This window comes from Cyrtonyx montezumae, unplaced genomic scaffold (genome assembly GCF_038088225.1).
Source record: "Cyrtonyx montezumae isolate F1298 unplaced genomic scaffold, pur_monq_1.0 scaffold_36, whole genome shotgun sequence".
NCBI lineage: Eukaryota > Metazoa > Chordata > Aves > Galliformes > Odontophoridae > Cyrtonyx > Cyrtonyx montezumae.
This window is the reverse complement of record NW_027072041.1, coordinates 7,312,416-7,332,302: the sequence shown is the minus strand read 5'-3', so window position 1 is coordinate 7,332,302 and position 19,887 is coordinate 7,312,416. Positions and strand designations below refer to the sequence as shown.

Here is a 19,887-nt window from a genome sequence, read left to right as displayed (position 1 = left end):
CATGGCATTGAATGGATTTACCATATCCTCTACCATGCACCAGCTGTTGGTAAGATAGAGCACTACAATGGGTTGTTAAAAACCATGTTGAGGGCAATGGGTGGCGGTACATTTAAGTACTGGGAGAAGCATCTGACAGAAGCCACCTGGTTGGTCAACACTAGGGGATCGGTCGACTGAGAGGGTCCTACACAGTCCAGCTCCCTACAGACCATAGAGGGAGATAAGGTCCCTGTGGTACATGTAAGGAGCATGTTGGGAAAAGCGGTGTGGGTCCTTCCAGCCTCTGGAAAGGGCAAACCTCTCCGTGGAACCGTTTTTGCGCAGGTACCTGGGTGCACCTGGTGGGTAATGGATAAAAATGGGGACGTCCAGTGTGTCCCACAAGGGAATTTGATGCTGGGGGAATGCAGTCTGTAATTACATGTATATGTATGTATATATATATATGTTTGTATGTAACTTATGTTATTACTGTTTTGGTTCTGTATAGATGTGTGTTAAGCATGATGTGATGATGTGGAATAAGGGGTGGAATGTTGTGGTTTTGTGGTTTTGATGCTGGTATTCCACAACAGAACATCATGCAGCAGTTAAGGAGTTAATGCTGTGGGGGAGCAGCAGAGGGGTGGAGCTCCACACTGGGCAGCGCTCTGCCTGGGCGCGTTGCTCTGGGCTGCCGTGGAGGTTCAGCACGTGTGCTTCCCCTGCAGTTTCCTCCTTAACGTAAGCTCACAGCTTTTGGCTTGGAAATTTTATCTCTCAATTGTTCAATTTTATTATATTTAGTAAAGTTACCTTTTCTTCTCAGATCATGCCGTTGTTTTTTTGTAGATCCATCTCTTCCCGCCGTTTCTCCCTCCCCCCGGAGCGCGTGGCTCTGCTCGGGCGGCCAGTTTTTTTTGATCTCCTCTCTCCCTTCTCGGTTTCCGTTGGGTCACTGTCACGTATAACACCATGACAGTGTTGTTCCACCAATCCCTTTTATCACTTGGGTAGGACCCAGTGGCCAATCAGTGGGCCAGTCCTTTTCAGATATCACTGTAACATCCACTCCTGAATCTACTAAGGTTATGATCTGAACCGATTTTAGGCCACTATAATCAGGAGAGAGGTTTCCAGCATAAGAAAAGAAGGCCTGAACAAAGGGGCGGTCCTGACAATCTAACATCAATGGGTAGGTCAGAAATTTGAGGGGTGGAGCTGTCCAGACCAGGGGGCTGGGCAGATGTGGCGCAGTCAGACCCATCAGCGGGTCGGCTGGAGACGGTGTCACTTGTGTCATTGGTGTTGTAGGCCCATCCTGATGAGCATGGGAGGGGCCATTGGCCAAAGGCTCTCTCCCCTTCCTGTTTCCCTGCAGCTGAACCGTATTGCTCCTACACTGCTGGACAGTGTGACTGGGTTTTCTACATAACTGATACACAACCCCTGTTTGAACTCTGTTGCCTCTGATTGTGCTTCAACAGTGAGCTTGTATGTGGCCCTGCCGCTCACACTGAAAACAAGAGCCTTGATTAGCCAGTCATTGCTGACCGAAGGTGGCCATTGCATTAACCATAGCTGAGGCTAATCCCTCATTGGTTACTGGAGAGATTTTCACTCTATCCAAAATGTATTTAATGGCCTCCCCCGGAGTCTGAAATTTTACAGGGGCCATACTTAGCAGTGTTTTTATGTCATCAAGAGACCTCTGCTGTAAACAATCTAAAATCACCGCGTTGTGAACTGCTCTCGGTAAATCAGACCCTTCAACCACCTGTATCAATCTGTCAGTGAAGTCCTGGAAGGACTCCATAAGGCCCTGGCTAATGTCTGTCCAGGGAGAGGGAGGCTCAGTGCTTTGGATGAATTTTCTGAGGGCGGCTAACGTTGCATCTGAGGTGGCAATCAATTCCTCTGGGCTTAATGGTGCAACTTGGCCCTGTGGGGTGATCAATCCAGCAGCTGTACCCAGCATTCTCTGCACATTTGTGCCATATACAGGGTGCCTAGGGTCATTTTGCACTGTTGCTGTGATCAAATTAAGATGATTGGCCCATTCCTTCTTCCAAACTGTGAAATGCACTGGCTTAAGTACAATGTGCATAAGGCTCTCTATGTCATAAGGCAGCCAAGGCCCTGATGCTGTGTCTCTAGCTCTCTGAGAGTTAATGGTGATCACAACCCTTATCAATAGCTTCCATTAGTTGGGCTATTCCCTTTGGGTCAAGGGGTATCCATGTACCTCCTCCTCAACAACTACTGGGAATACAGATGTATCTGGGAATCCTTTTTCCTCTAGCGCCTCCCTAACCTTTGAACAATCTATTCCCAAGCCCCGCCCTCCGTTTCCACTCCCTAGTGCCCCCCAGCCTGGCCCCGTGCCAGCCCCAGTACTCCCACCCCCTAAAGTAACACCTCGTTTGCACTCCACCTCCAGGGGAGAGGAACTGAACCTCCCTCCGAGCAAACGCTCATGCTGCGAGTGTTCTCCACCTCTAAAGAGGAGGTATGTGCTCTGCCCTGAGCCACCCCCCTCTCTGTTTCCCCTAGAGGTGTAAGATTACACGAAGAAGGATACAGCGGTTGTTGCGGATAGGGCGGATGGGCAGCTGAGGGAGGTTTCGGCTGTGATGGTTGAGCGGTGATATCGCAAGATAAGGCTGAGGTGCTGTCATCTTCTTCTTTTTCCAAAATGGGTGCCAAGGGCATAGCCATGGCAGTAGGTGCCATCTTTGGGGTATTGTCTTCCTCAGGATATCTGCAAAAAGATGCACTCCCCAAGCCATTTCTCCCAGAGTTAGCAGGTTCCAACCCCATCATAACACGCAATGCCTGATTAATTTTTCCCTCCTCCCTTGTTGCCTTGAGCACCCCAAGAATTAACCCCCACGTTTTAAGCTCTGCACCCTTCTGCTCCTCCATAGTGTACTGTGAAAACACAGAGGTGAGAGAGTCCTACCTAGCATGATCTAAAACATCCTGGGGGGAGGAAATATTCCCCAGCCTTTCCAGGCAGGCAAATGCCGCAGCAATGTCCTTCTTAGAAGGAATATTTTTGCTGCAATAGTCCTTACAAAATTGAAAGATTACCTTGATAACTTGATCCATCACCAGCATGGCACTGATGTTGCTTTCTGCAAGCGCCCAGCTCCACTTCTGGACTTCTGCAGTCTCAGCCGCAGGCTTCCGCAGCGGTGTCTGTCACTGTGCATACTGCTGACAACTTTTGCAGTGTCTGCTGCAGCCTTCTGCAACTTCTTAAGCAGCCTTGGGTACTACCACTTCAGGAACATCCTCAGTCTTTGCTGTGGGCTTCCATGACTTCGCAAGCCATGCATACTACCACGAAGTCTTCAGAAAGCAAGGCTTCCGAAAAGCCCCAGAGCACCTTAAACGCGAGCCGCAAGCCTCACACCGTTGCTTCACATGGATGCCTCAGAGAGAGTACAGATTTGTTGTATCTAGTGAACTGATCTAGAGATGTCTACTGCGTTAAGATCTACGACTCTGACCTGAAAGATCAGGGCCGGTAAGCTGTGAGTGGACACCAATGTGGTGACAGCAAAATGGCATTTATTGGTCGCAAACACTGACTTATGTATCCTTCTATGTGCTTTGTCTACGCCCCCTTAGCCCTCGTCATATCCTACATGACAGATAACAGAGCAGGGAAGGCCCTAACGCATCACATCCCGGTAACGCCCCATTTATGCCTAATACAACATGCTGATATTATAATATGCTCTAGAAATAGCTTGGTATCTCAAAGGTTTTCACAGGTGCAGGCAGTTTGAGTTACTGTGTAATTTCCCTGGAAGATGATTTTAACATCTTTAAGTAGTCCCTCCAATCATTCCTCCCATATTGGATTTTTTTTGCAGTTGTCAAAAATCTCTGTATCCTTTTCATTAGTTAATTTATATAATCTTATATTATTACTTTAAACAAATCAGCAAGTGCTATTTTCTGTAATTTCTTCTTAGATAGCTTTGAATCCTCTTCTGCTGAAATAGCTTGTGTGTAGCTTTACATTAAAAATCTTTCATGCTTCCAGTTCAGCAGTTAGATCATTATCTACAGCTAAGAAAGGGAACAGAAAGTCACCTTCTTCCTTAGTAAAACGATATTAGAAGATTAAGGAGATTAAACCTAAGTTTATTTAATTCATATTATACATACTGATGTTAGTCTAGATTTGGAGTACTGTTTTTTCAAGTCTATAAATCATGAGATCAAGGTGGGTGGCAAACACTTCGATTCTGGGGTCCAAATATTTGTTCAGTTGCCGACAGACTATGTTTAAACTTCATTAATATACTGCAGTCAGAAACCTTAACTCTCAGAATTTTCCTTAGCTATATAATATATATGTAGTCATGTGAACATATAGTCATGCATGAATTATGCTTGGACTTGTTAATACTGCTAAATAAGTGAACTTATCATGACAAAATAAATTGCAACATTTTTGCTTAACTCTTTTAGTAATACCGACTCACCAGAAGATCAAAAAAGATTTTGATTTTAGGACGACATTCCTAAGCCTCTAGTACATATGGATTCCAGTGCTACAAATGACTGTACTGACAGTGTAAATACAGTTTTACCAGTTCACTTTTCATTCATGTTCCAAAGATGATTTTTCATCTTGCACGTACTGTACTTCTTTGTACACAGCTAGCATAAGTCAAGTTCAAGACTTTAAATGTTAGTGATGGAGAGTGTTCTTACAATGGTTACTTAGCATTGATCAGAAAGGTACAAATATATTAAACCTTAAAGTATTTTGAGAAATGCCATTTACTCTGAAAACAGAGATAGGAAGAATTAATTTGAGAGGTATTTTTGAAAAATTGAGTTGATTAAATTCAGAACTGGGAATGATTTTGAAGAAGTATTCATTACAAATGAGAGCTTTATTCTGGCATTCACTGATTCTACAGAAGGTGATATGTGATATGCTTTTCCTCTGCATTTTTGTATGGATATTTGGTCTTGATTTTGATTTTTTCTCCATCCTACTTTTCTCCTGTTTGTGTTTTAAGGTAAGCTCTGGGGAGTGTAGTTTCTGACTGCAAGAAGTCCTTATTAAGAGAAATCTGTTACTATTTGTATAAGCTCTTAGAAATCTCTTTAAATATTTGATTGCTGAATTTGACTGAAATATACTGTTTATCTTAGGACGTTTCTGTCTATACTTAGTTTCTGGAAACTGCAATACCATAGAAAAATAGATTTTTTTAACAGTGGAGCCAAGAAATTTCAATTTAATACAGTGATGAGACTTCATGGACTTAAGGTGAAGAATGAAAATGACCAACTTCTTATTAGTCTTTCTGTTTCATAAGACATTTTATTTTTTTACTTTGACCTTACCCTTTTTCCACACTGTTCTGGCTCAAGAGGAGTCATCTTCTGTCCTGCAATCAACAGTGGACATGCTGTAGTTGTGCCTGCTGAAACTGAGAATAAAAATGCAGATATTTGTGTCTGTTTTAAGGTTCTCCAGATGAGCTTCATGTAACAAAATATTTTTCTCAAACATGAAGTTCAGCAAAAAAATAAAAAAGTTGAAGTATTTCTTTGCTTTTCTGTATGTACTGAATTCTTTTTTTCTTCCACAGGACAATTCCATAGTATAAGCCAAGCCTCAGAAAGATATGAAATACATCTTTTTTTGCTTCTATTTATTTATTTATTTGGAGGAGGGGGTAAGCTGTTGATTTCCATTGCAGAGCAGAATCTCTTATTATGGTAATTTTTCATCTGACTTGAATGAGTAAAGTCTGTGCTTCATGAGGGAAATCAGAATCTTTCTCACTAGTTCAGTATATTACTTTTCTTAAACACTTTCTTTAAGTGAATGATTTCTTTATACTTTTATGAGAACATACACATGTAAATAATTATTCTATACTTCGCCAATATGAAGAAAGTGCTTGTCAGTCCAGTTGGTCTCTCTCATGTTACTATGAAAGCTTGTCACTTTGTTGGTATCTTGAAAGGATTGATCATTCATCAAAAACTACAATCACTGGAGCCAAAGACATGTACATTTTCTAGGTATTTAAATATTTTCCAGTTGTTTAAGGCAGTGAGACAGTGTCTGATCTTAGAAGATATTTTTCAGACAAATTTCTCTACAGATGCAATATAAGATACTAGTTATACAGAATCCTAAGTAATTCCTCTATGATACATATTCAATGCACCAAAACAGCTCAGAAACTTTTTCCATATCCCATTTATTATTGTTGCTGGAATTTTTCTGACTGTGGTTGAATATATACACTATAAAAATTGCCACACCGTCAACCCAGAAATATTTGGTTCATGTGTGCATGTTTTCCTGGCTTCTCTGTCTTTCTCTTTGATCTTTCCTCTTAAAGTAGTAGGTTGAGCAGAATTATTGTATCTGAAATCTGTTTCAGAAAAGAGCTCCACATAATTCTTCCTGTGCAAAGAAGTGTGGGACACCTCAGCTAAGAAAGCAGAAACGTTGTAGACTTCATTTTAGTGCAGTAAGTATTCTGCTGTATGCATTTATATATATATATATATATATACATATATAATATTTTTATTTTCTTATTTTGGGGGGGGGGGGGGGAAGCTGATATTCAGAATTCCCCCATATATGCTCTGCATTATAATTCATTAATAATCTGTGGTTTGTATTGTTCCCTGCTGCATTTAAACTTTTTTCTAAGGACAAACCATTCAGGTTTGTAAAATAACGTGGGAATGGTCATAACAGACTGTCTGTTAGCACTCGGACATCCACTGAAGTTTGAAACCAAGACCTGCTACTGCGCTGGATGGGTGAGATAATAATATATTACGAGCCTGTAATCAAATCTCATTTCAGAGATAATGTTTTTCATAATGTTCTGAAGTTTCACATCTCTTTTAAACTCTCGTTAGCAGTCAGAAACCTTGTTCTTATGCATTAATCAGTTGTTATGTGCAAAAGTCTTGCTAGCCTCCTTTTAATATCTGCTTGACTCATTTACAACTGATCTTGGAATGAAAATGCTTCACTTGCTATTCCAAGGAAGTACTGGATGGTGAATCATCCATGACTTCTAAAAAAAAAGTACATCTATGTTCTGTACTACAAGTGTACTTTGCTTAAGCAGTCAATATGAACTTATAACAATTAGAATGTTAGAAAATGTAATTCATTCTAATACAGTAATGTCAGTGGTTTACGGGCAGGTTTGGCATGGTTCCGTGATGATTGGTGCAGGGGACCCACGGACCCACGCCCCAGGAAAGGGGAAGGGGGAAAGGGATTAGGGAAAAGGGAGATGGGCCTAGGAACAAAACAGTGGCAACGACCTGAGGAGGAAAACTAATTTACTAAATAAGATATCGGAAAGCAAAATAACACAATATAATACAATATAATTGGAATTAAAGCTAATAAATCAAATAAAATGAGCAAGAGAGAGAGTCTGATAAACCGAAGGCCTTACGCTAACACTGAAGGCGGACGGCAGCGAGCACCCACTGCTGAGTTGATCCCAAAGGCAAGAGAGTGTCCCGTGACCGCAGACAGTTTTTATCTTTCCCTCTGAGCGTAAACACGTAAGAACACAAAGCATCACAAAGTCCTCTGGGGAATGGAGTTCTTCTCTTCTGAGACAGGTATATCTGGATCTATTGATGATCCATGGAGCTGGAGCATTAACTCTTTAACTCTAAATGCACTACATGATGTTATGATGTGGAATACCAGTACCAAAAATCATAAAACCATGACAAGTAATTATCACTGTTCAACTGTCTGATTTGTGCTTCTCACTTTCACTGCCCCACCTTATACAGCGCATCATCTAACACTTAGATCTCTTTCATCTTGCTTTTCCTCTTGCAGTTTTATATTGCTGCTTCACAAGTCTCCATGCAAGTGCTGCCACAATTACCTTGACATCTTGAGATATAATTGTATGTCTTACATTTCATGGCTCATTTCAGTCATAATAAGTCAGCTCACATAACCTTGGTCTGACTCCTTTGTGCTTATTTAACTGGTCTTAATCTGTATAGATTTTTTACTTGTTATGACAACTTATGTGGCATAGTTTTTCCGTAATCACTTAACCCTATGTAGTCTTGTAATTACTGTATGAAGATCAGCACACAATTCTCAATATGCCATCTAGCAAAGTAGTGGATTGGATTGTATGTAGGGCTTCCTTGTCTACTCATCTACTTTCTATTTTGTATTAAGTCTGTACAGCTTCTATAACTAGACAACCAATTATATATCACTGGTTTAATATTTAAATATATATAGGAAATGTGGGCTATTTGGTCTGAAGGTGGATAATAATACTACTGGATGTGTGACAATCTCTGTGTGTATGTACGGGATTAGGAGGTTTGGATGTGGTAGATTTGTAATTCCCAAAGAAGAGAAAGTGTTGCCTTTTCCAGGAGTTAATGGCCTATGGATCCAGCCCCACTAGCATCTGTGCACCTGCCCTGCCTGGCTGGGGCCAAATGACTGCACTTCACACCAATGTGGTGAACAGCAAATGGCGTTTATTGTTAGCAGCAGCATCCCTATATAAGTTAGGATCGCGCGTGCGCATTACTACTCCTAAGTGACGCAGCCTTCTACTTTCTAAAACTTTCTAGAAGCAACTTTGCAAAAGTGGGGAAGTGTCTCTTCTCGCGATATCTTGTTCTGTGCCTGTAACATCTCCCCCCCCTTTTTGCCAAAGCAAGTCTAATACAACTCAAGAGGACCCTATTGCGTACATCCCGAAATCCACGCGTTGAGCCTATACATACTATTGTCCTCTCGAGTAAGCCATGTAAGCCTTGCCCCATTACACCGTGAACGCAATTTTCCCAATCCTACACCCTTCTATCTAATGTCTACTTTTATGCCTTAATCTACAAGCTTTCCTTAACCCTATGATATTCTATTATTTGATCAAAGGCGCGATCTAGTGCATTCTGCAAGCGATTCTGTGTGCATCGGAATATGCATGGGATGATCAGCAACAATATGACAAGTGTCAAAAGGGCACCTCCTAGCCACTTGAATACAGGGGATAACCAATTAGCCCAGTTCCTCAGCCAGTCCCCAGTCGAGTCGTTTTGAGCTGTTATCTTTTGCATGTGTTGCTTCTCCAACCAACACGCCAGTCTATTTCTTTCAGGGCTTGGGCTGTGCCAATTGGGGTGACAATGGAGGCAAAAATCTGAGCAGTAGGTCCCCATAGCCGAACCTCGTCGCCACAGTCCTCTTTCAATGTGTGTATTGACCTTCTGCTCCGTCGCTGTGTGAAACTCTGGGCTATGTTAATCCAGTCCCTCATCTGTGGTGATAGAATAGTTAATTTTCCCAGGTAGCACGGCCCCCCAACCACCTTTCTTGGAATTCCTTGCCACGTTCCATCTCCACAAATCAAGAACACTCCCGGAGGTAATACCCTGCTTACATTTACCCATAATCTTTCTTTCTGTCTTAGACCATTGCTAAGACTGTATGGACGGTATGGATATCCCCACCCATATTGCTTCCACCGTCTGGTATAATTGCAGCAACAGTCCCAGGTGGTTGGCATGCAACTCTGTTGCTTTGGTGCACATGCACGGCATCCCTCACTGCTCCTGCCAAAAGCTCTAGCACATTCAACATTAGTGGTGATCCCAAACCTTTTTTCTCAATTGCCTCTATTAAGCGGGCAACACTCTTTGGGTCCAGTGGGACCCAGAGGGGGCCTCCTTCCTCAACTACCACCGGAAGTACAACTGCATCAGATGCGGATGATCCAGCCAAGGCCTCTCTGATCCCTGCCCAATCAGTGATCTGGGACTGTGACCACGCTCCACCCTCAGAGGAGTGGTTCCGAGGGGGGTGGCAGGGATCCGCCTTGCTATGGTTGGGAGTGATAACAGGATTGTCCCGCCCCGCTGAGGGAGGTAGCGCCGATAGAGAAGGATACAACAGCGGGTAAGGAGGTGGAGTCGACATGGGGACCGGCGATTCTGCCGGTTGAGGTGGCTCCAGGGGAACCGTTTTGTTCTGATCGTTGTCAGGCACCATCTTATTCGAGTCTGACGGTCTTTGTTGCGCAGTTTTCTCCATGTGATCAACTGTGAAAAGAGAAGAGCCTCCCGACCTCCCTTTACCCCCTGTAACCTTCTCAAGGTTGTCAAGGTCGCGCACAGTGCACGTGAGCTTCCCTTCTTCCCTGGCCACTTTAAGCGAGCCCAGCACCAACCCCCAAGTTTTTAACTCCACAGCTTTCATAGTCGTAATATCCCGCATAGAATACTGTGCTAGGGCGGCCGTGATATCATCCCACTTTTTGGGGTGTATAACATCCCAGGGAGCGAAGATAATCCCCTCCCCCATCAAGCAGGACATGAGCTTAGCAATCTCCTTCTTTGAAGGTGCATTCTTGCTACAGTAATCCTTAGACAAATAAAGGAGTACCTTAATTAATTGCTCCATACTGGAACGGCACCGATATCCCGCGCTCGGGAACGCCTAGCTGCCGGCCACAGTATCTTCACCACTCCCGACTTCTGTGGCCACTGACGAACTCAGCACACAGGACGCCCCAGGCACCACCCTTTCGGCGGAATGTCGCCCTACCGGCCTTCCGCGGTCCTGGTTCTGCGGGCTCACAGGCAATGTCAAACTCTGACAACATCACTTATCACGTTGGGGTCACCATTTGTTGCCTTTTCCAGGAGTTAATGGCCTGCGGATCCAGCCCCGCTAGCATCTGTGCACCTGCCCTGCCTGGCTGGGGCCAATTGACTGCACTTCACACCAATGTGGTGAACAGCAAATGGCGTTTATTGTTAGCAGCAGCATCCCTATATAAGTTAGGATCGTGCGTGCGCATTACTACTCCTAAGTGACACAGCATTCTACTTTCTAAAACTTTCTAGAAGCAACTTTGCAAAAGTGGGGAAGTGTCTCTTCTTGCAATATCTTGTTCTGTGTCTGTAACAGAAAGCAAAAGAAGCTTTGGGTTTAATAAGGCATTTTGGAAAGGGTGAAAAAACAAAACAAACAAACAAACAAAAATTACTTTTTTTTTGTTTTTGTATACTAAAATTCAGAAACACTGCATGTTGAAGTTGAGACATTTCATCTGCCCATAATATCCTTCACTGAGGCGAGTCACTGTCTAATTTGTTAAATCCATGTATACATTCACTAAAGAGTTTTTTTTTTTTTTAAGTAAAAATTAATTCTGACAATTCTGAGCTCATTTTTACTTGGTTCAGATGAAATTGCTGCTGCAACTCAGAACCAGCATTTTACTTCTCAAGGGTCAAGGTTTTGTCCCTTTAATGACAGGGACAAAGGTAGTGAAACATTTCCCTTACCTTGCTAGTAGGAGAACAACCACACAGAATTTATAAACATTAAGGATAGAAACTATGGCAGAAATCTTTTAAATCAACCATCAGCTTTTTTGGTTTATGTCAAAATCTATTTTTATAGAGCAGAAAGTGAATATGAAGAAGGAAGGTATAAAATCAACGTGTACACGAGGTGTATTTTTCAGCATGCTGTTTTACAGCTTCTGGATGTCTGCCTCTTTCTTCAGAAGCATAGAAGCTGTGTCATGTATCTATAAATACCTAAGGAGCAGGAGGCAAAGGGAAAAGGCTGGAATCTTCTCAGTAGTGACAGGGCAAGGGAAAAGAGACACAAAGTGATGCACTGGAAGTTAAGCTCAAATGTGCGTGGGAACTTCTTCACAGTGAGGGTTACAGAGCACTGGCACAGGCTGCAGAGAGAGGTGGTGGATGCTTCTTCTCTGTAGACACACAAGATACACCTGAACTCCTACCTGTGCTACATTCCAACTGAGAAGGAGGTCTTAGCCACATATGAGGGGGTTCGGGCTGCTTCTGAAGTACTGAGCTGAAATACAGCTCCTTCTAGCACCTTGATTGCCAGTGCTAAATTGGATGTTTAAGGGAGTGGTTCCCTCTACCTATCATGCTACTGATGCTACTTGAAGTAAGTGGACTGCGCTCAAAACACAGTGAGCTTGAATGGGGATCCTCAGTTGCCTGGGAATCCTAGAGGTGATCATGGACTGGCCTGAAAATAAAAGTTTTGGAACACCACCAGGAGAAGAGGTATTACATGCTAAAGAGGCCTCACCATACAGTGAATTACCAGTAAATTGAAAGAAATTCACCCTGTTCACAGATAGATCATATCGTATTGTGAAGAAGCATTGCAGATGGAAATCTGAAATGTGAAGCCCAACACAGCAAGTTGCAGAGGCCACTGAAGGAAAAGGAGAATCAAGCCAATTTGCAGAGGTAAAGGCTGTCCAACTGGCCCTAGATGTTGTTGAACAAACTCAGATCACTCAGCCCTTTCCTTTTAGATGAAACATTCCAGGCCCTTTATCATTTTTGTGACCCTCAGCTGGACTCCTTCTAGGTGTTTTCTGTCTTCTTTGCCCAGAAGTGGACACTGTTCTAAATGTGGCCTCACCAGGGCAGAGTAGAGGGGGAAGATAACATCCCTTGACCTGCTCTCCACTCTCTTTTTAATGCACCCCAGAATACCATCCCCTACTGTCTCTAAAATATTTTTCAGGCTCTAGAAGGTAATTTTTGAAATTACTTCCATTTGAATACTATGATTTTCAAGGAACATAAAAAGCAATGTACATTATTCCTTTGCTTTGCCATTAAATGACTGCTACTCAGAATGCAAATTACCTGAAGCAGCTTATCAAGATCATTTAATTCTTTCGACAAGTGAACTAAAGAAGCAGTATTTGGTTCTATGAGGGCTCCTTGAAAGTAATGCTTCTCATTCTGTTATTCTGGCTCACAACACCAGAGGTAGACATTGGTGACCCAGCAGTAGAGGTTAAATCTTCCTAACAACATTCCACTGCATTTTGTTGTTGTGTAACAGATGGCAGAATAGGGGGAGTCTGACAAATGGTGTTTGACATGGAAGAGCAGATGAAGCAAAGATGAGGAATTTAATTCCTCCATGTGGAAAAAATTAAAACTACTGTCACTCACTGACACAGGAAAGGAGACCAAACAATGGATCCACATGCGCTGAAGGAGCTAGGAGAGGTGTTTATGAGCCACTCTCTATCATCTTTGAAAGATCTTGGAGAATGGGAGAGTTGCCTGACAACTGGAGCACAGCCAGTGTCACTTTGGACTTCAAAAAGGTCAAGAAGGAGGATCTGGGGAACTACAGGCTAGTCAGCCTCACCTCCTTCCCTGGAAAGGTGATGGAACAGTTTGTTCTGGATGCCATCTCCAGGAAGTTGGAAGAAAAGAGTTATCAGGAGTAGTCAGCATGGGTTCACCAGCGGGAAGTTGTGCTTGACCAACCTGGTAGCCTTCTATGATGTCACTACTAGCTGGGTGGATGAGGGGAGAGCAATGGATGTAGTCTACCTAGATTTCAGCAAGGCATTTGATACTGTCTCCCACAGCATCCTAATAAGAAATCTGAGAAATTGTGGAATAGATGAGTGGACAATAAGGTGGGTTGAGAACTAGCTGACTGGCAGAGCTCAAAGGGTTGTGACTGGTGGTGCACAGTCTAGTTGGAGGCCTGTACTTATCCTCAGGGGTCAGTGTAGGGTCTTGTCATGCTCAACATCTTCATCAATGACCTTGATGAGGGAATAGAGTCCACCCTCAATAAGTTTACTGATGATACAAAGCTGGGAGGAATGGCTGACATGCCAGAAGGCTGTGCTGCCATTCAGCGAGGCCTGGATAGGCTAGAGAGCTGGGCAGAAAAGAACCAGATGAGGTTTAACAAGAGAAAGAGTAGAGTCTTGCACCTTGCACCTAGGGAGGACTAACTGCATACACCAGCACAGACTGAGGGATGACATTCTGGAGAGAAGCTCTGAGTAGAGGGACCTGGTAGTAGAGGGTAGTAGAGGGTGTGCTGGTGCATGACAGGTTGGCCATGAGCCAGCAGTGTGCCCAGGTGGCCAAGAAGGCCAATAGGATCCTGGGATGCATTAAAAAGAGCATAGCCATCAGGTTGAGAGAGGTGTTTGTCCCCCTGTTCTCTGCCCTGGTGAGGCCTCACCTGGAGTATTGTGTCCAGTTCTGGGCTCCCCAGTACTAAAAAAGGACTGGAATCTCCTTGAAAGAGTCCAGCAGAGGGCTACAAAGATGATAAAGGATGTGGAACATCTCCCTTATGAGGAGATGCTGAGAGACCTGGGTCCATTCAGCCTTGAGAAAATAAGACTCAGAGGGAATCTGATCCACATCTATACATTTTGGGAAGTTTGTGGGAAAATGGCCACAAATTGAGGCTGTCACGCTCCAATATAAAGGAGGGAGACGAAGTTCTTAGATTATGTGTATGCCCGGTGTGAGATTAAGAAACAACGGTTCAAATGTTAGTCCGAGCAGTTTATTATCAATATTGACCAGGAAGATGGGGAAGGCGGACACTTACTAATAAGGGTGATGGGGAAGGGAAAGGCGAGCAATAGGAAAGATAGGAAAAAGCAAGGATTTGTACAACGCAGGGAAAGTCACCAGCCAGGATACAGCGGCTCGAACAGTCTGAGGCAGAAAAGCAGGGGTGACATAAGCGGGGAGAACAGCAGCAGCAATGGGCAGCCTTGAGCAGCAAGCAGTTGTCCTGGAGAAGCGGCACCAGGTCAGTGCAGGAGATGCAGCATGGGATCAGTCCAGGAACAGCGTCAGCCAGCACCAGAGAAGCAACGAGAGGTCAGCACCGTAGGAGCAGTGAACAGTGATCAGCTCGTGAGGGTTCAGATGGTAGAACACCTCGAAGGAGCGACAAGGTCCAGGAGAAAGCCGCATGCTTCAGGCAGCAGGCCCAGGAGGGAGTTCAGCAGCAGGGAGCAGCTCATGAGGTTTCAGATGGAAGAACACTAACCCAACAACAATCTCATGGTCGATCCCTCTTTTATCCTCCATTTTTCTTGCCTATGTGACAAGTCCCATTCAAGTGTGACAGGCAAGCATTTCCTGAGAAGGCTATCTCCCCATGGAGATAAGTATCACACAAAAGAGAGTTCAGCAGCCACTGAACTCTCTCTGCAGCTTATCTCTCTTTCGTTGCCCCAGGACATGCCCATCTGCTTGTCACTTAGACAAAGGATTTTGCAACCCTTGCCCAGGACATGCTCATCAGCAAACTTTGAGGCAATGGTATTAAATATTAGTCTCTTACAGAGGCGTAGGAAGTTCTGCACAAATGTGTGTGGGAACTTCTTCACAGTGAGGGTGACAGAGCACTGGCACAGGCTGCCCGGGGGAGTTGTGGAGTCTCCTTCTCTGTAGACATTCAAGACCGGCCTGGATGCCTACCTGTGCGACCTGGGCTAGGGTGCCTGCTTTGGCAGGGGAGTTTGACTTGATGTTCTCTAGAGGTCCCTTCCAACCCACACAGTTCTGTGCTTCTGTGTGATTCTTCCGTGGTCATACATTCACATCCTCCCATGAGTACACTTTGATATAACAGTTTCTATTCATATAGAATTTGGTATGGCTGTACTTCGATTGAAACATAATACCACCATTAACTAGAATTCCAGTATGTTAAATATTCTAACTCTCATTCTTGTGTCCTTGGTAAACATAATTGCTATTAAACATAAAGAATTGGCAAAAAAAAAAAAAAAAGAAAGCAGAGCTTTATGGCATTCTGTTTATATTTATTTTTTATTTTTCTACAAATACAAAGAATCAAAGATGCTTTATTATGATGGGTTCACCTGATTTTGTGTATAGCACAAGATGTATAAAGTTGAAATCAATAGTCTCCAGAAGAATGACATACTACTGTTATCCTATGTTTCCGTGTCTGTTACAAATAATCATAATAGTGAAGAAAAATGCCTTTCACAGCTCTGGTCTTAATATTCTTTTCTATGGGAAATATTATGGTGCTTTGCTTTGGGATTTTTTTCTTCTTGATGAGGTGAAATAACATGAGGAAGAAGTAAAATTAGATAACCAAGCATGAATATTTTAATATACTATTTTGGCAGGGTGATGGTTTGTTTTTCATGCCATGTAACAGGACGCACATTCTAATTGTATTATTTGAATCCTGGCCTTAGATCTAACTTGGGTAAAAAATGCAACAGCCAACCAATGAAAGTTTACTTAAGAATACTGTTTTTAGTCATTTATGAAGTGTCTAAATGACAGTTATGACCTGAGAGTGAACTAATCATTGACTTTTTATTTAAAACACTCATGTTGTTTTTAATTCCACTGTGATACTCTTGACAACATATTTATAAGTTCTTAATGATCTTTTGTTAATGAATTGCTGTTCCTACAATTATGTGTCATCGTAAAGAGCTGTAAACACATTTGAAAGCCATTAATTATTAACTTATTTCTCTAATGCAAATGTACTGCTTGCTGTATTTCTCCCATGCTGCATGAACTAAATGCTGTGCTAGATTTTTGTTTGAAAGCCTTGTTTGTCATGTCTATAATTCAGTAACTTCCAAGCCTTTCAATACAGGGAAACTGCAAGCACAAATACAGTACACATAATCTTCATTTTACCATTTCAAACTTATGTTTTATTCACTGATATTGTAGACCCACCAAAAGAAAGTAGCTTCTAGTGAAGTGGTCTATTACTGAAAGATTTAGAAAATTTAGAAGAGCTGCTCCTTAGCAGCCCACCTTACTTGATACAACACATAACAACTTCATCTTTGCTACCTGGACTGAAGTACTTCTATTTCATTTCAAGGTCTTATATAATTAAATTATGCCTACCTGTTTGTTTGTTTGTTTGTTTGTTTGTTTGTTTGTTTTTCACCTGCTCTTCTGTCTTTCTTTGTCCCAACAAGAACAGGACATGAAGGCTTTTTCATATTCACAACTTATTCCAGATGGCACCACTTCTCTTCAGCCCACTTTCTGAAGATTTCTGTCAACCTTTCACACTCTTCTTTTCAAAATGACTCACGAGGGCACACAACCTCTGAAAACAGGATGAAGAAATTTTGGCCTACTTGTCTAGTTAATATATACATCTATTTTCATAGATACTTATGAGTCATGAGGCTAACAAGACACATTCTTAACTTTTACCCTTTCTTTTCAATTCTTTCACAATTCATTCTTTTCCCTCCCACTTCCTTATGACTATACTGTCTAATTAGCCTCTAACATGTTTGAGTTGGAGTTACCTTTTTATATTTTTTAAGACCTCTGAACATCACATTTATACACTGGGGAAGTGCTTTACAATTCACTAGTCTCTGATATTTTAAGCTAAACATTTACTTGGAATCCTTGAAGGGCTTTTGTTTTCAGTAATGTGGAAAAGGTGATAAAACTTAATGATCAGAATAGATTAGAATGATTAGTTCTGCACTTCAGAACTGTAATTTTTTTTTTTAATTCTTACAGCTTTAGAATTTTTAATAAATGAATTCCAGTGACAAAAAATATGTCACATGAAAAGTCAGTATTGTCGTCTTCCTCTTAATTCACACTGAAGTATCATTGTACATTTGGGTGTATTACTTAACTGGTAAAATTGGAAAGTCATACTAAAAATTCTGAAACCTGCTAGATGTCCCTATCTAGTGCTTGAAATGTATGGAAAGTTTCTCACTGATTTCTGTGGGTGGTCAGTCAAGTTCTGCATCTTCTTCCATCTTTTAGCCTCAGTTTGGAAAAATTTCATATCTGCAAGCCTCTTTTCAAGTTTAATGTAGCTTTTGTGGACTTAAATTTTTGAATTCTAAGTATCCCTGCCTAACTGGGATCTGGACTTCTATCATGCTCGTGGCAAAATATCCAAATGGACAAAAGTTTCTATTTGTTCTTCAGTTTTTAATATGCAACATAGTTTTGGATGACTCTATGTTTCCTCTGTGTCTGAATCCTTAATTACTGCTCATGAGTTTGTGTTTAAGATCTGAGAACACACTAATTAAAGTTTTGCAGAAAAAACAGACCAATAAGAAACAAAAATCTGACCTTAAGCTGATGTTAGGCTAGTGAGGCTAATAGCAGTAGTAACAGAAAGTTCTTTAATTGGCTTTCTTATTTGCAATAATTATGAGCACACTGTTCAGTAGGAATCTATGTACCATGCCAGGCAGAGTACACACATGGATGCTCAAGACCAAACTGTTCTAGTCTATATTCAGCAGAAGGAAAGAATTGATGATAATAAATTTTCTTAAGAGAAGAAGACCAATTTAAATCTAGGATAAAATTAGGAAGGGAAACAGATAAATAATGTCAGTCTGAACACTTAAATGAGAATAGAAAGGGTACAAATTGAAGTTATTAAGAGATATAAGACACCATCAGTTTACCCTCTTCTATTTTCAAGTGTTTCACAACTTGCTGAATGTCAGGTAGGAGTCATACACACAAAAATCCAAAATCCTAGTAAAAATAATACATCAAAGCTATCAGACACTTCGTCTCTTTGGCTGTGGGAAATAAAGATCGCCCTACCATCTTTCAGAAGCATTTTTTTCAGGGAGCAGTAGTAGTTTTATTATCAGTTGAGCAAGGCTCTATTATCAGTGATTGACAAGGTTTGCCCCTCTAGATTTCTTCCATAACCATGCATAACAACTTGAGATGTGCAGACAAGGGCTTGTGATAAAAATTCAGCAGGACTTGGAAAATCTAAAAATTCACCCATGGGTCTTATGTGGTATATATTAGCTATTACTGCAGTTGGTAGGAAAATTCACAGCCTGGAAATTCAAAATACTTTGATCAAAATCTTTTTTATTCTTACTGTAATAGAAAGTTCTTAATGCATTTCACAAGCAGAAATATTGTTTCAGAACCACAGTGGCATTCTAATAACATATTGTTACACAAGTTTATGGCTTTGTTATCATGTTATCACATGTGGTAATTTGGGTTCTGATGACATCTCTCATTCAGAAGTTTGGAGTGAAAGGGGTTGCATTTGCCCTTTTCCCTTGCCTTCCCTTTTCTACCTCTGACTTCCCTGCTTTTATTGCTCTCAGTTTCTGATGTGGTAAAAGATGGTGCTGAAGATCAGACAAAAAATGAACCAAGTGAAATTTCCAATTGGTAGAACAATCAGCTGATTCAAAAGCCCCTCTCATTCTTCAGCTGCAAAGGTAGAGAAACAACTTATTATTCAAAGAAGGTACACATTAATTACATTACAAGCTCAAGTTTTAAATAAAAGGCATGGAAAATCTAGAAAATTCTGATAAATGATGCTCCTTTGCAGTCTGGACTTTTGCACAGAGTCCTGAGATGTATGCCTGAGAGTTTGATAACTTCTTTTTCTGTATGTGTGTTCAGCTGTTTTAAAACATGGTTATGATCATTGGTTTCTGTGGTCATTCAGTGGTTGCAGTGTCATTTGTAGAGGACTTCCCTCAAATTCCTTAGAGGGTTCACCATTGATTAAAACTAGAGGAGTGCCTTCATAAATTAACTACAGGGTGAACTAATCTCTTCACCCATAGGTCATGTAGCAGATCAGAGTTGGAACATACTTGTAGAACAGTGTTCTGACAGCCTACACTGTTACATATTTCACAGTATTAATTCTGTGAATAAGCCAAGGAGATCCAGGACATTCAGTTCAATAGCTTTCAAGACAACTAAGTTCACTATATAAACTAATTTATAGTTAGAATTTTAATATATTCAGCCCTTTACCTATTGTACTGTTCAACAAATTGCAGAAAGCAAGCTGTATGATTTGACATAATGTATATGAATACTGTATATGTATTTTTAAAAGCATCTGGAAATAATATCTTTCCTCTTATTGATTTCTCAAAATTCACTAGACAGGATGTTTGAAAAAAATGTAAAGTGGAAGAAAGAAAAGTGCTGGTGGTGAATGCAACAAAAACCCTTGAGGGTAATGCC

General features: G+C 41.6%; 1 protein-coding gene across 1 annotated transcript; it reads right to left on the bottom strand.

Annotated features, from left to right (window-relative positions):
• Positions 1-1,525: 1,525 nt before the first annotated feature.
• LOC136054291 (uncharacterized) lies at positions 1,526-10,462 on the bottom strand. The gene is made up of 2 exons (XM_065745481.1): positions 9,611-10,462; positions 1,526-2,143 (listed from the first exon to the last, which is right to left on the bottom strand). The coding sequence occupies exons 1-2, from the start codon at positions 10,460-10,462 to the stop codon at positions 1,526-1,528; spliced, it is 1,470 nt and encodes a 489-aa protein (XP_065601553.1).
• Between the last annotated feature and the right edge of the window lie 9,425 nt (positions 10,463-19,887).

Bases quoted from the DNA above. Each gene is read 5' to 3' on its own strand.
- LOC136054291 (XM_065745481.1), bottom strand. From the start codon at position 10,462: ATGGAGCAATTAATTAAGGTACTCCTTTATTTGTCTAAGGATTACTGT. The intron at 2,144-9,610 runs GTGAGGGATGCC...ATTAACTCTCAG, and splicing joins TAGAGCTTTTGGCAGGAGCA to AGAGCTAGAGACACAGCATC.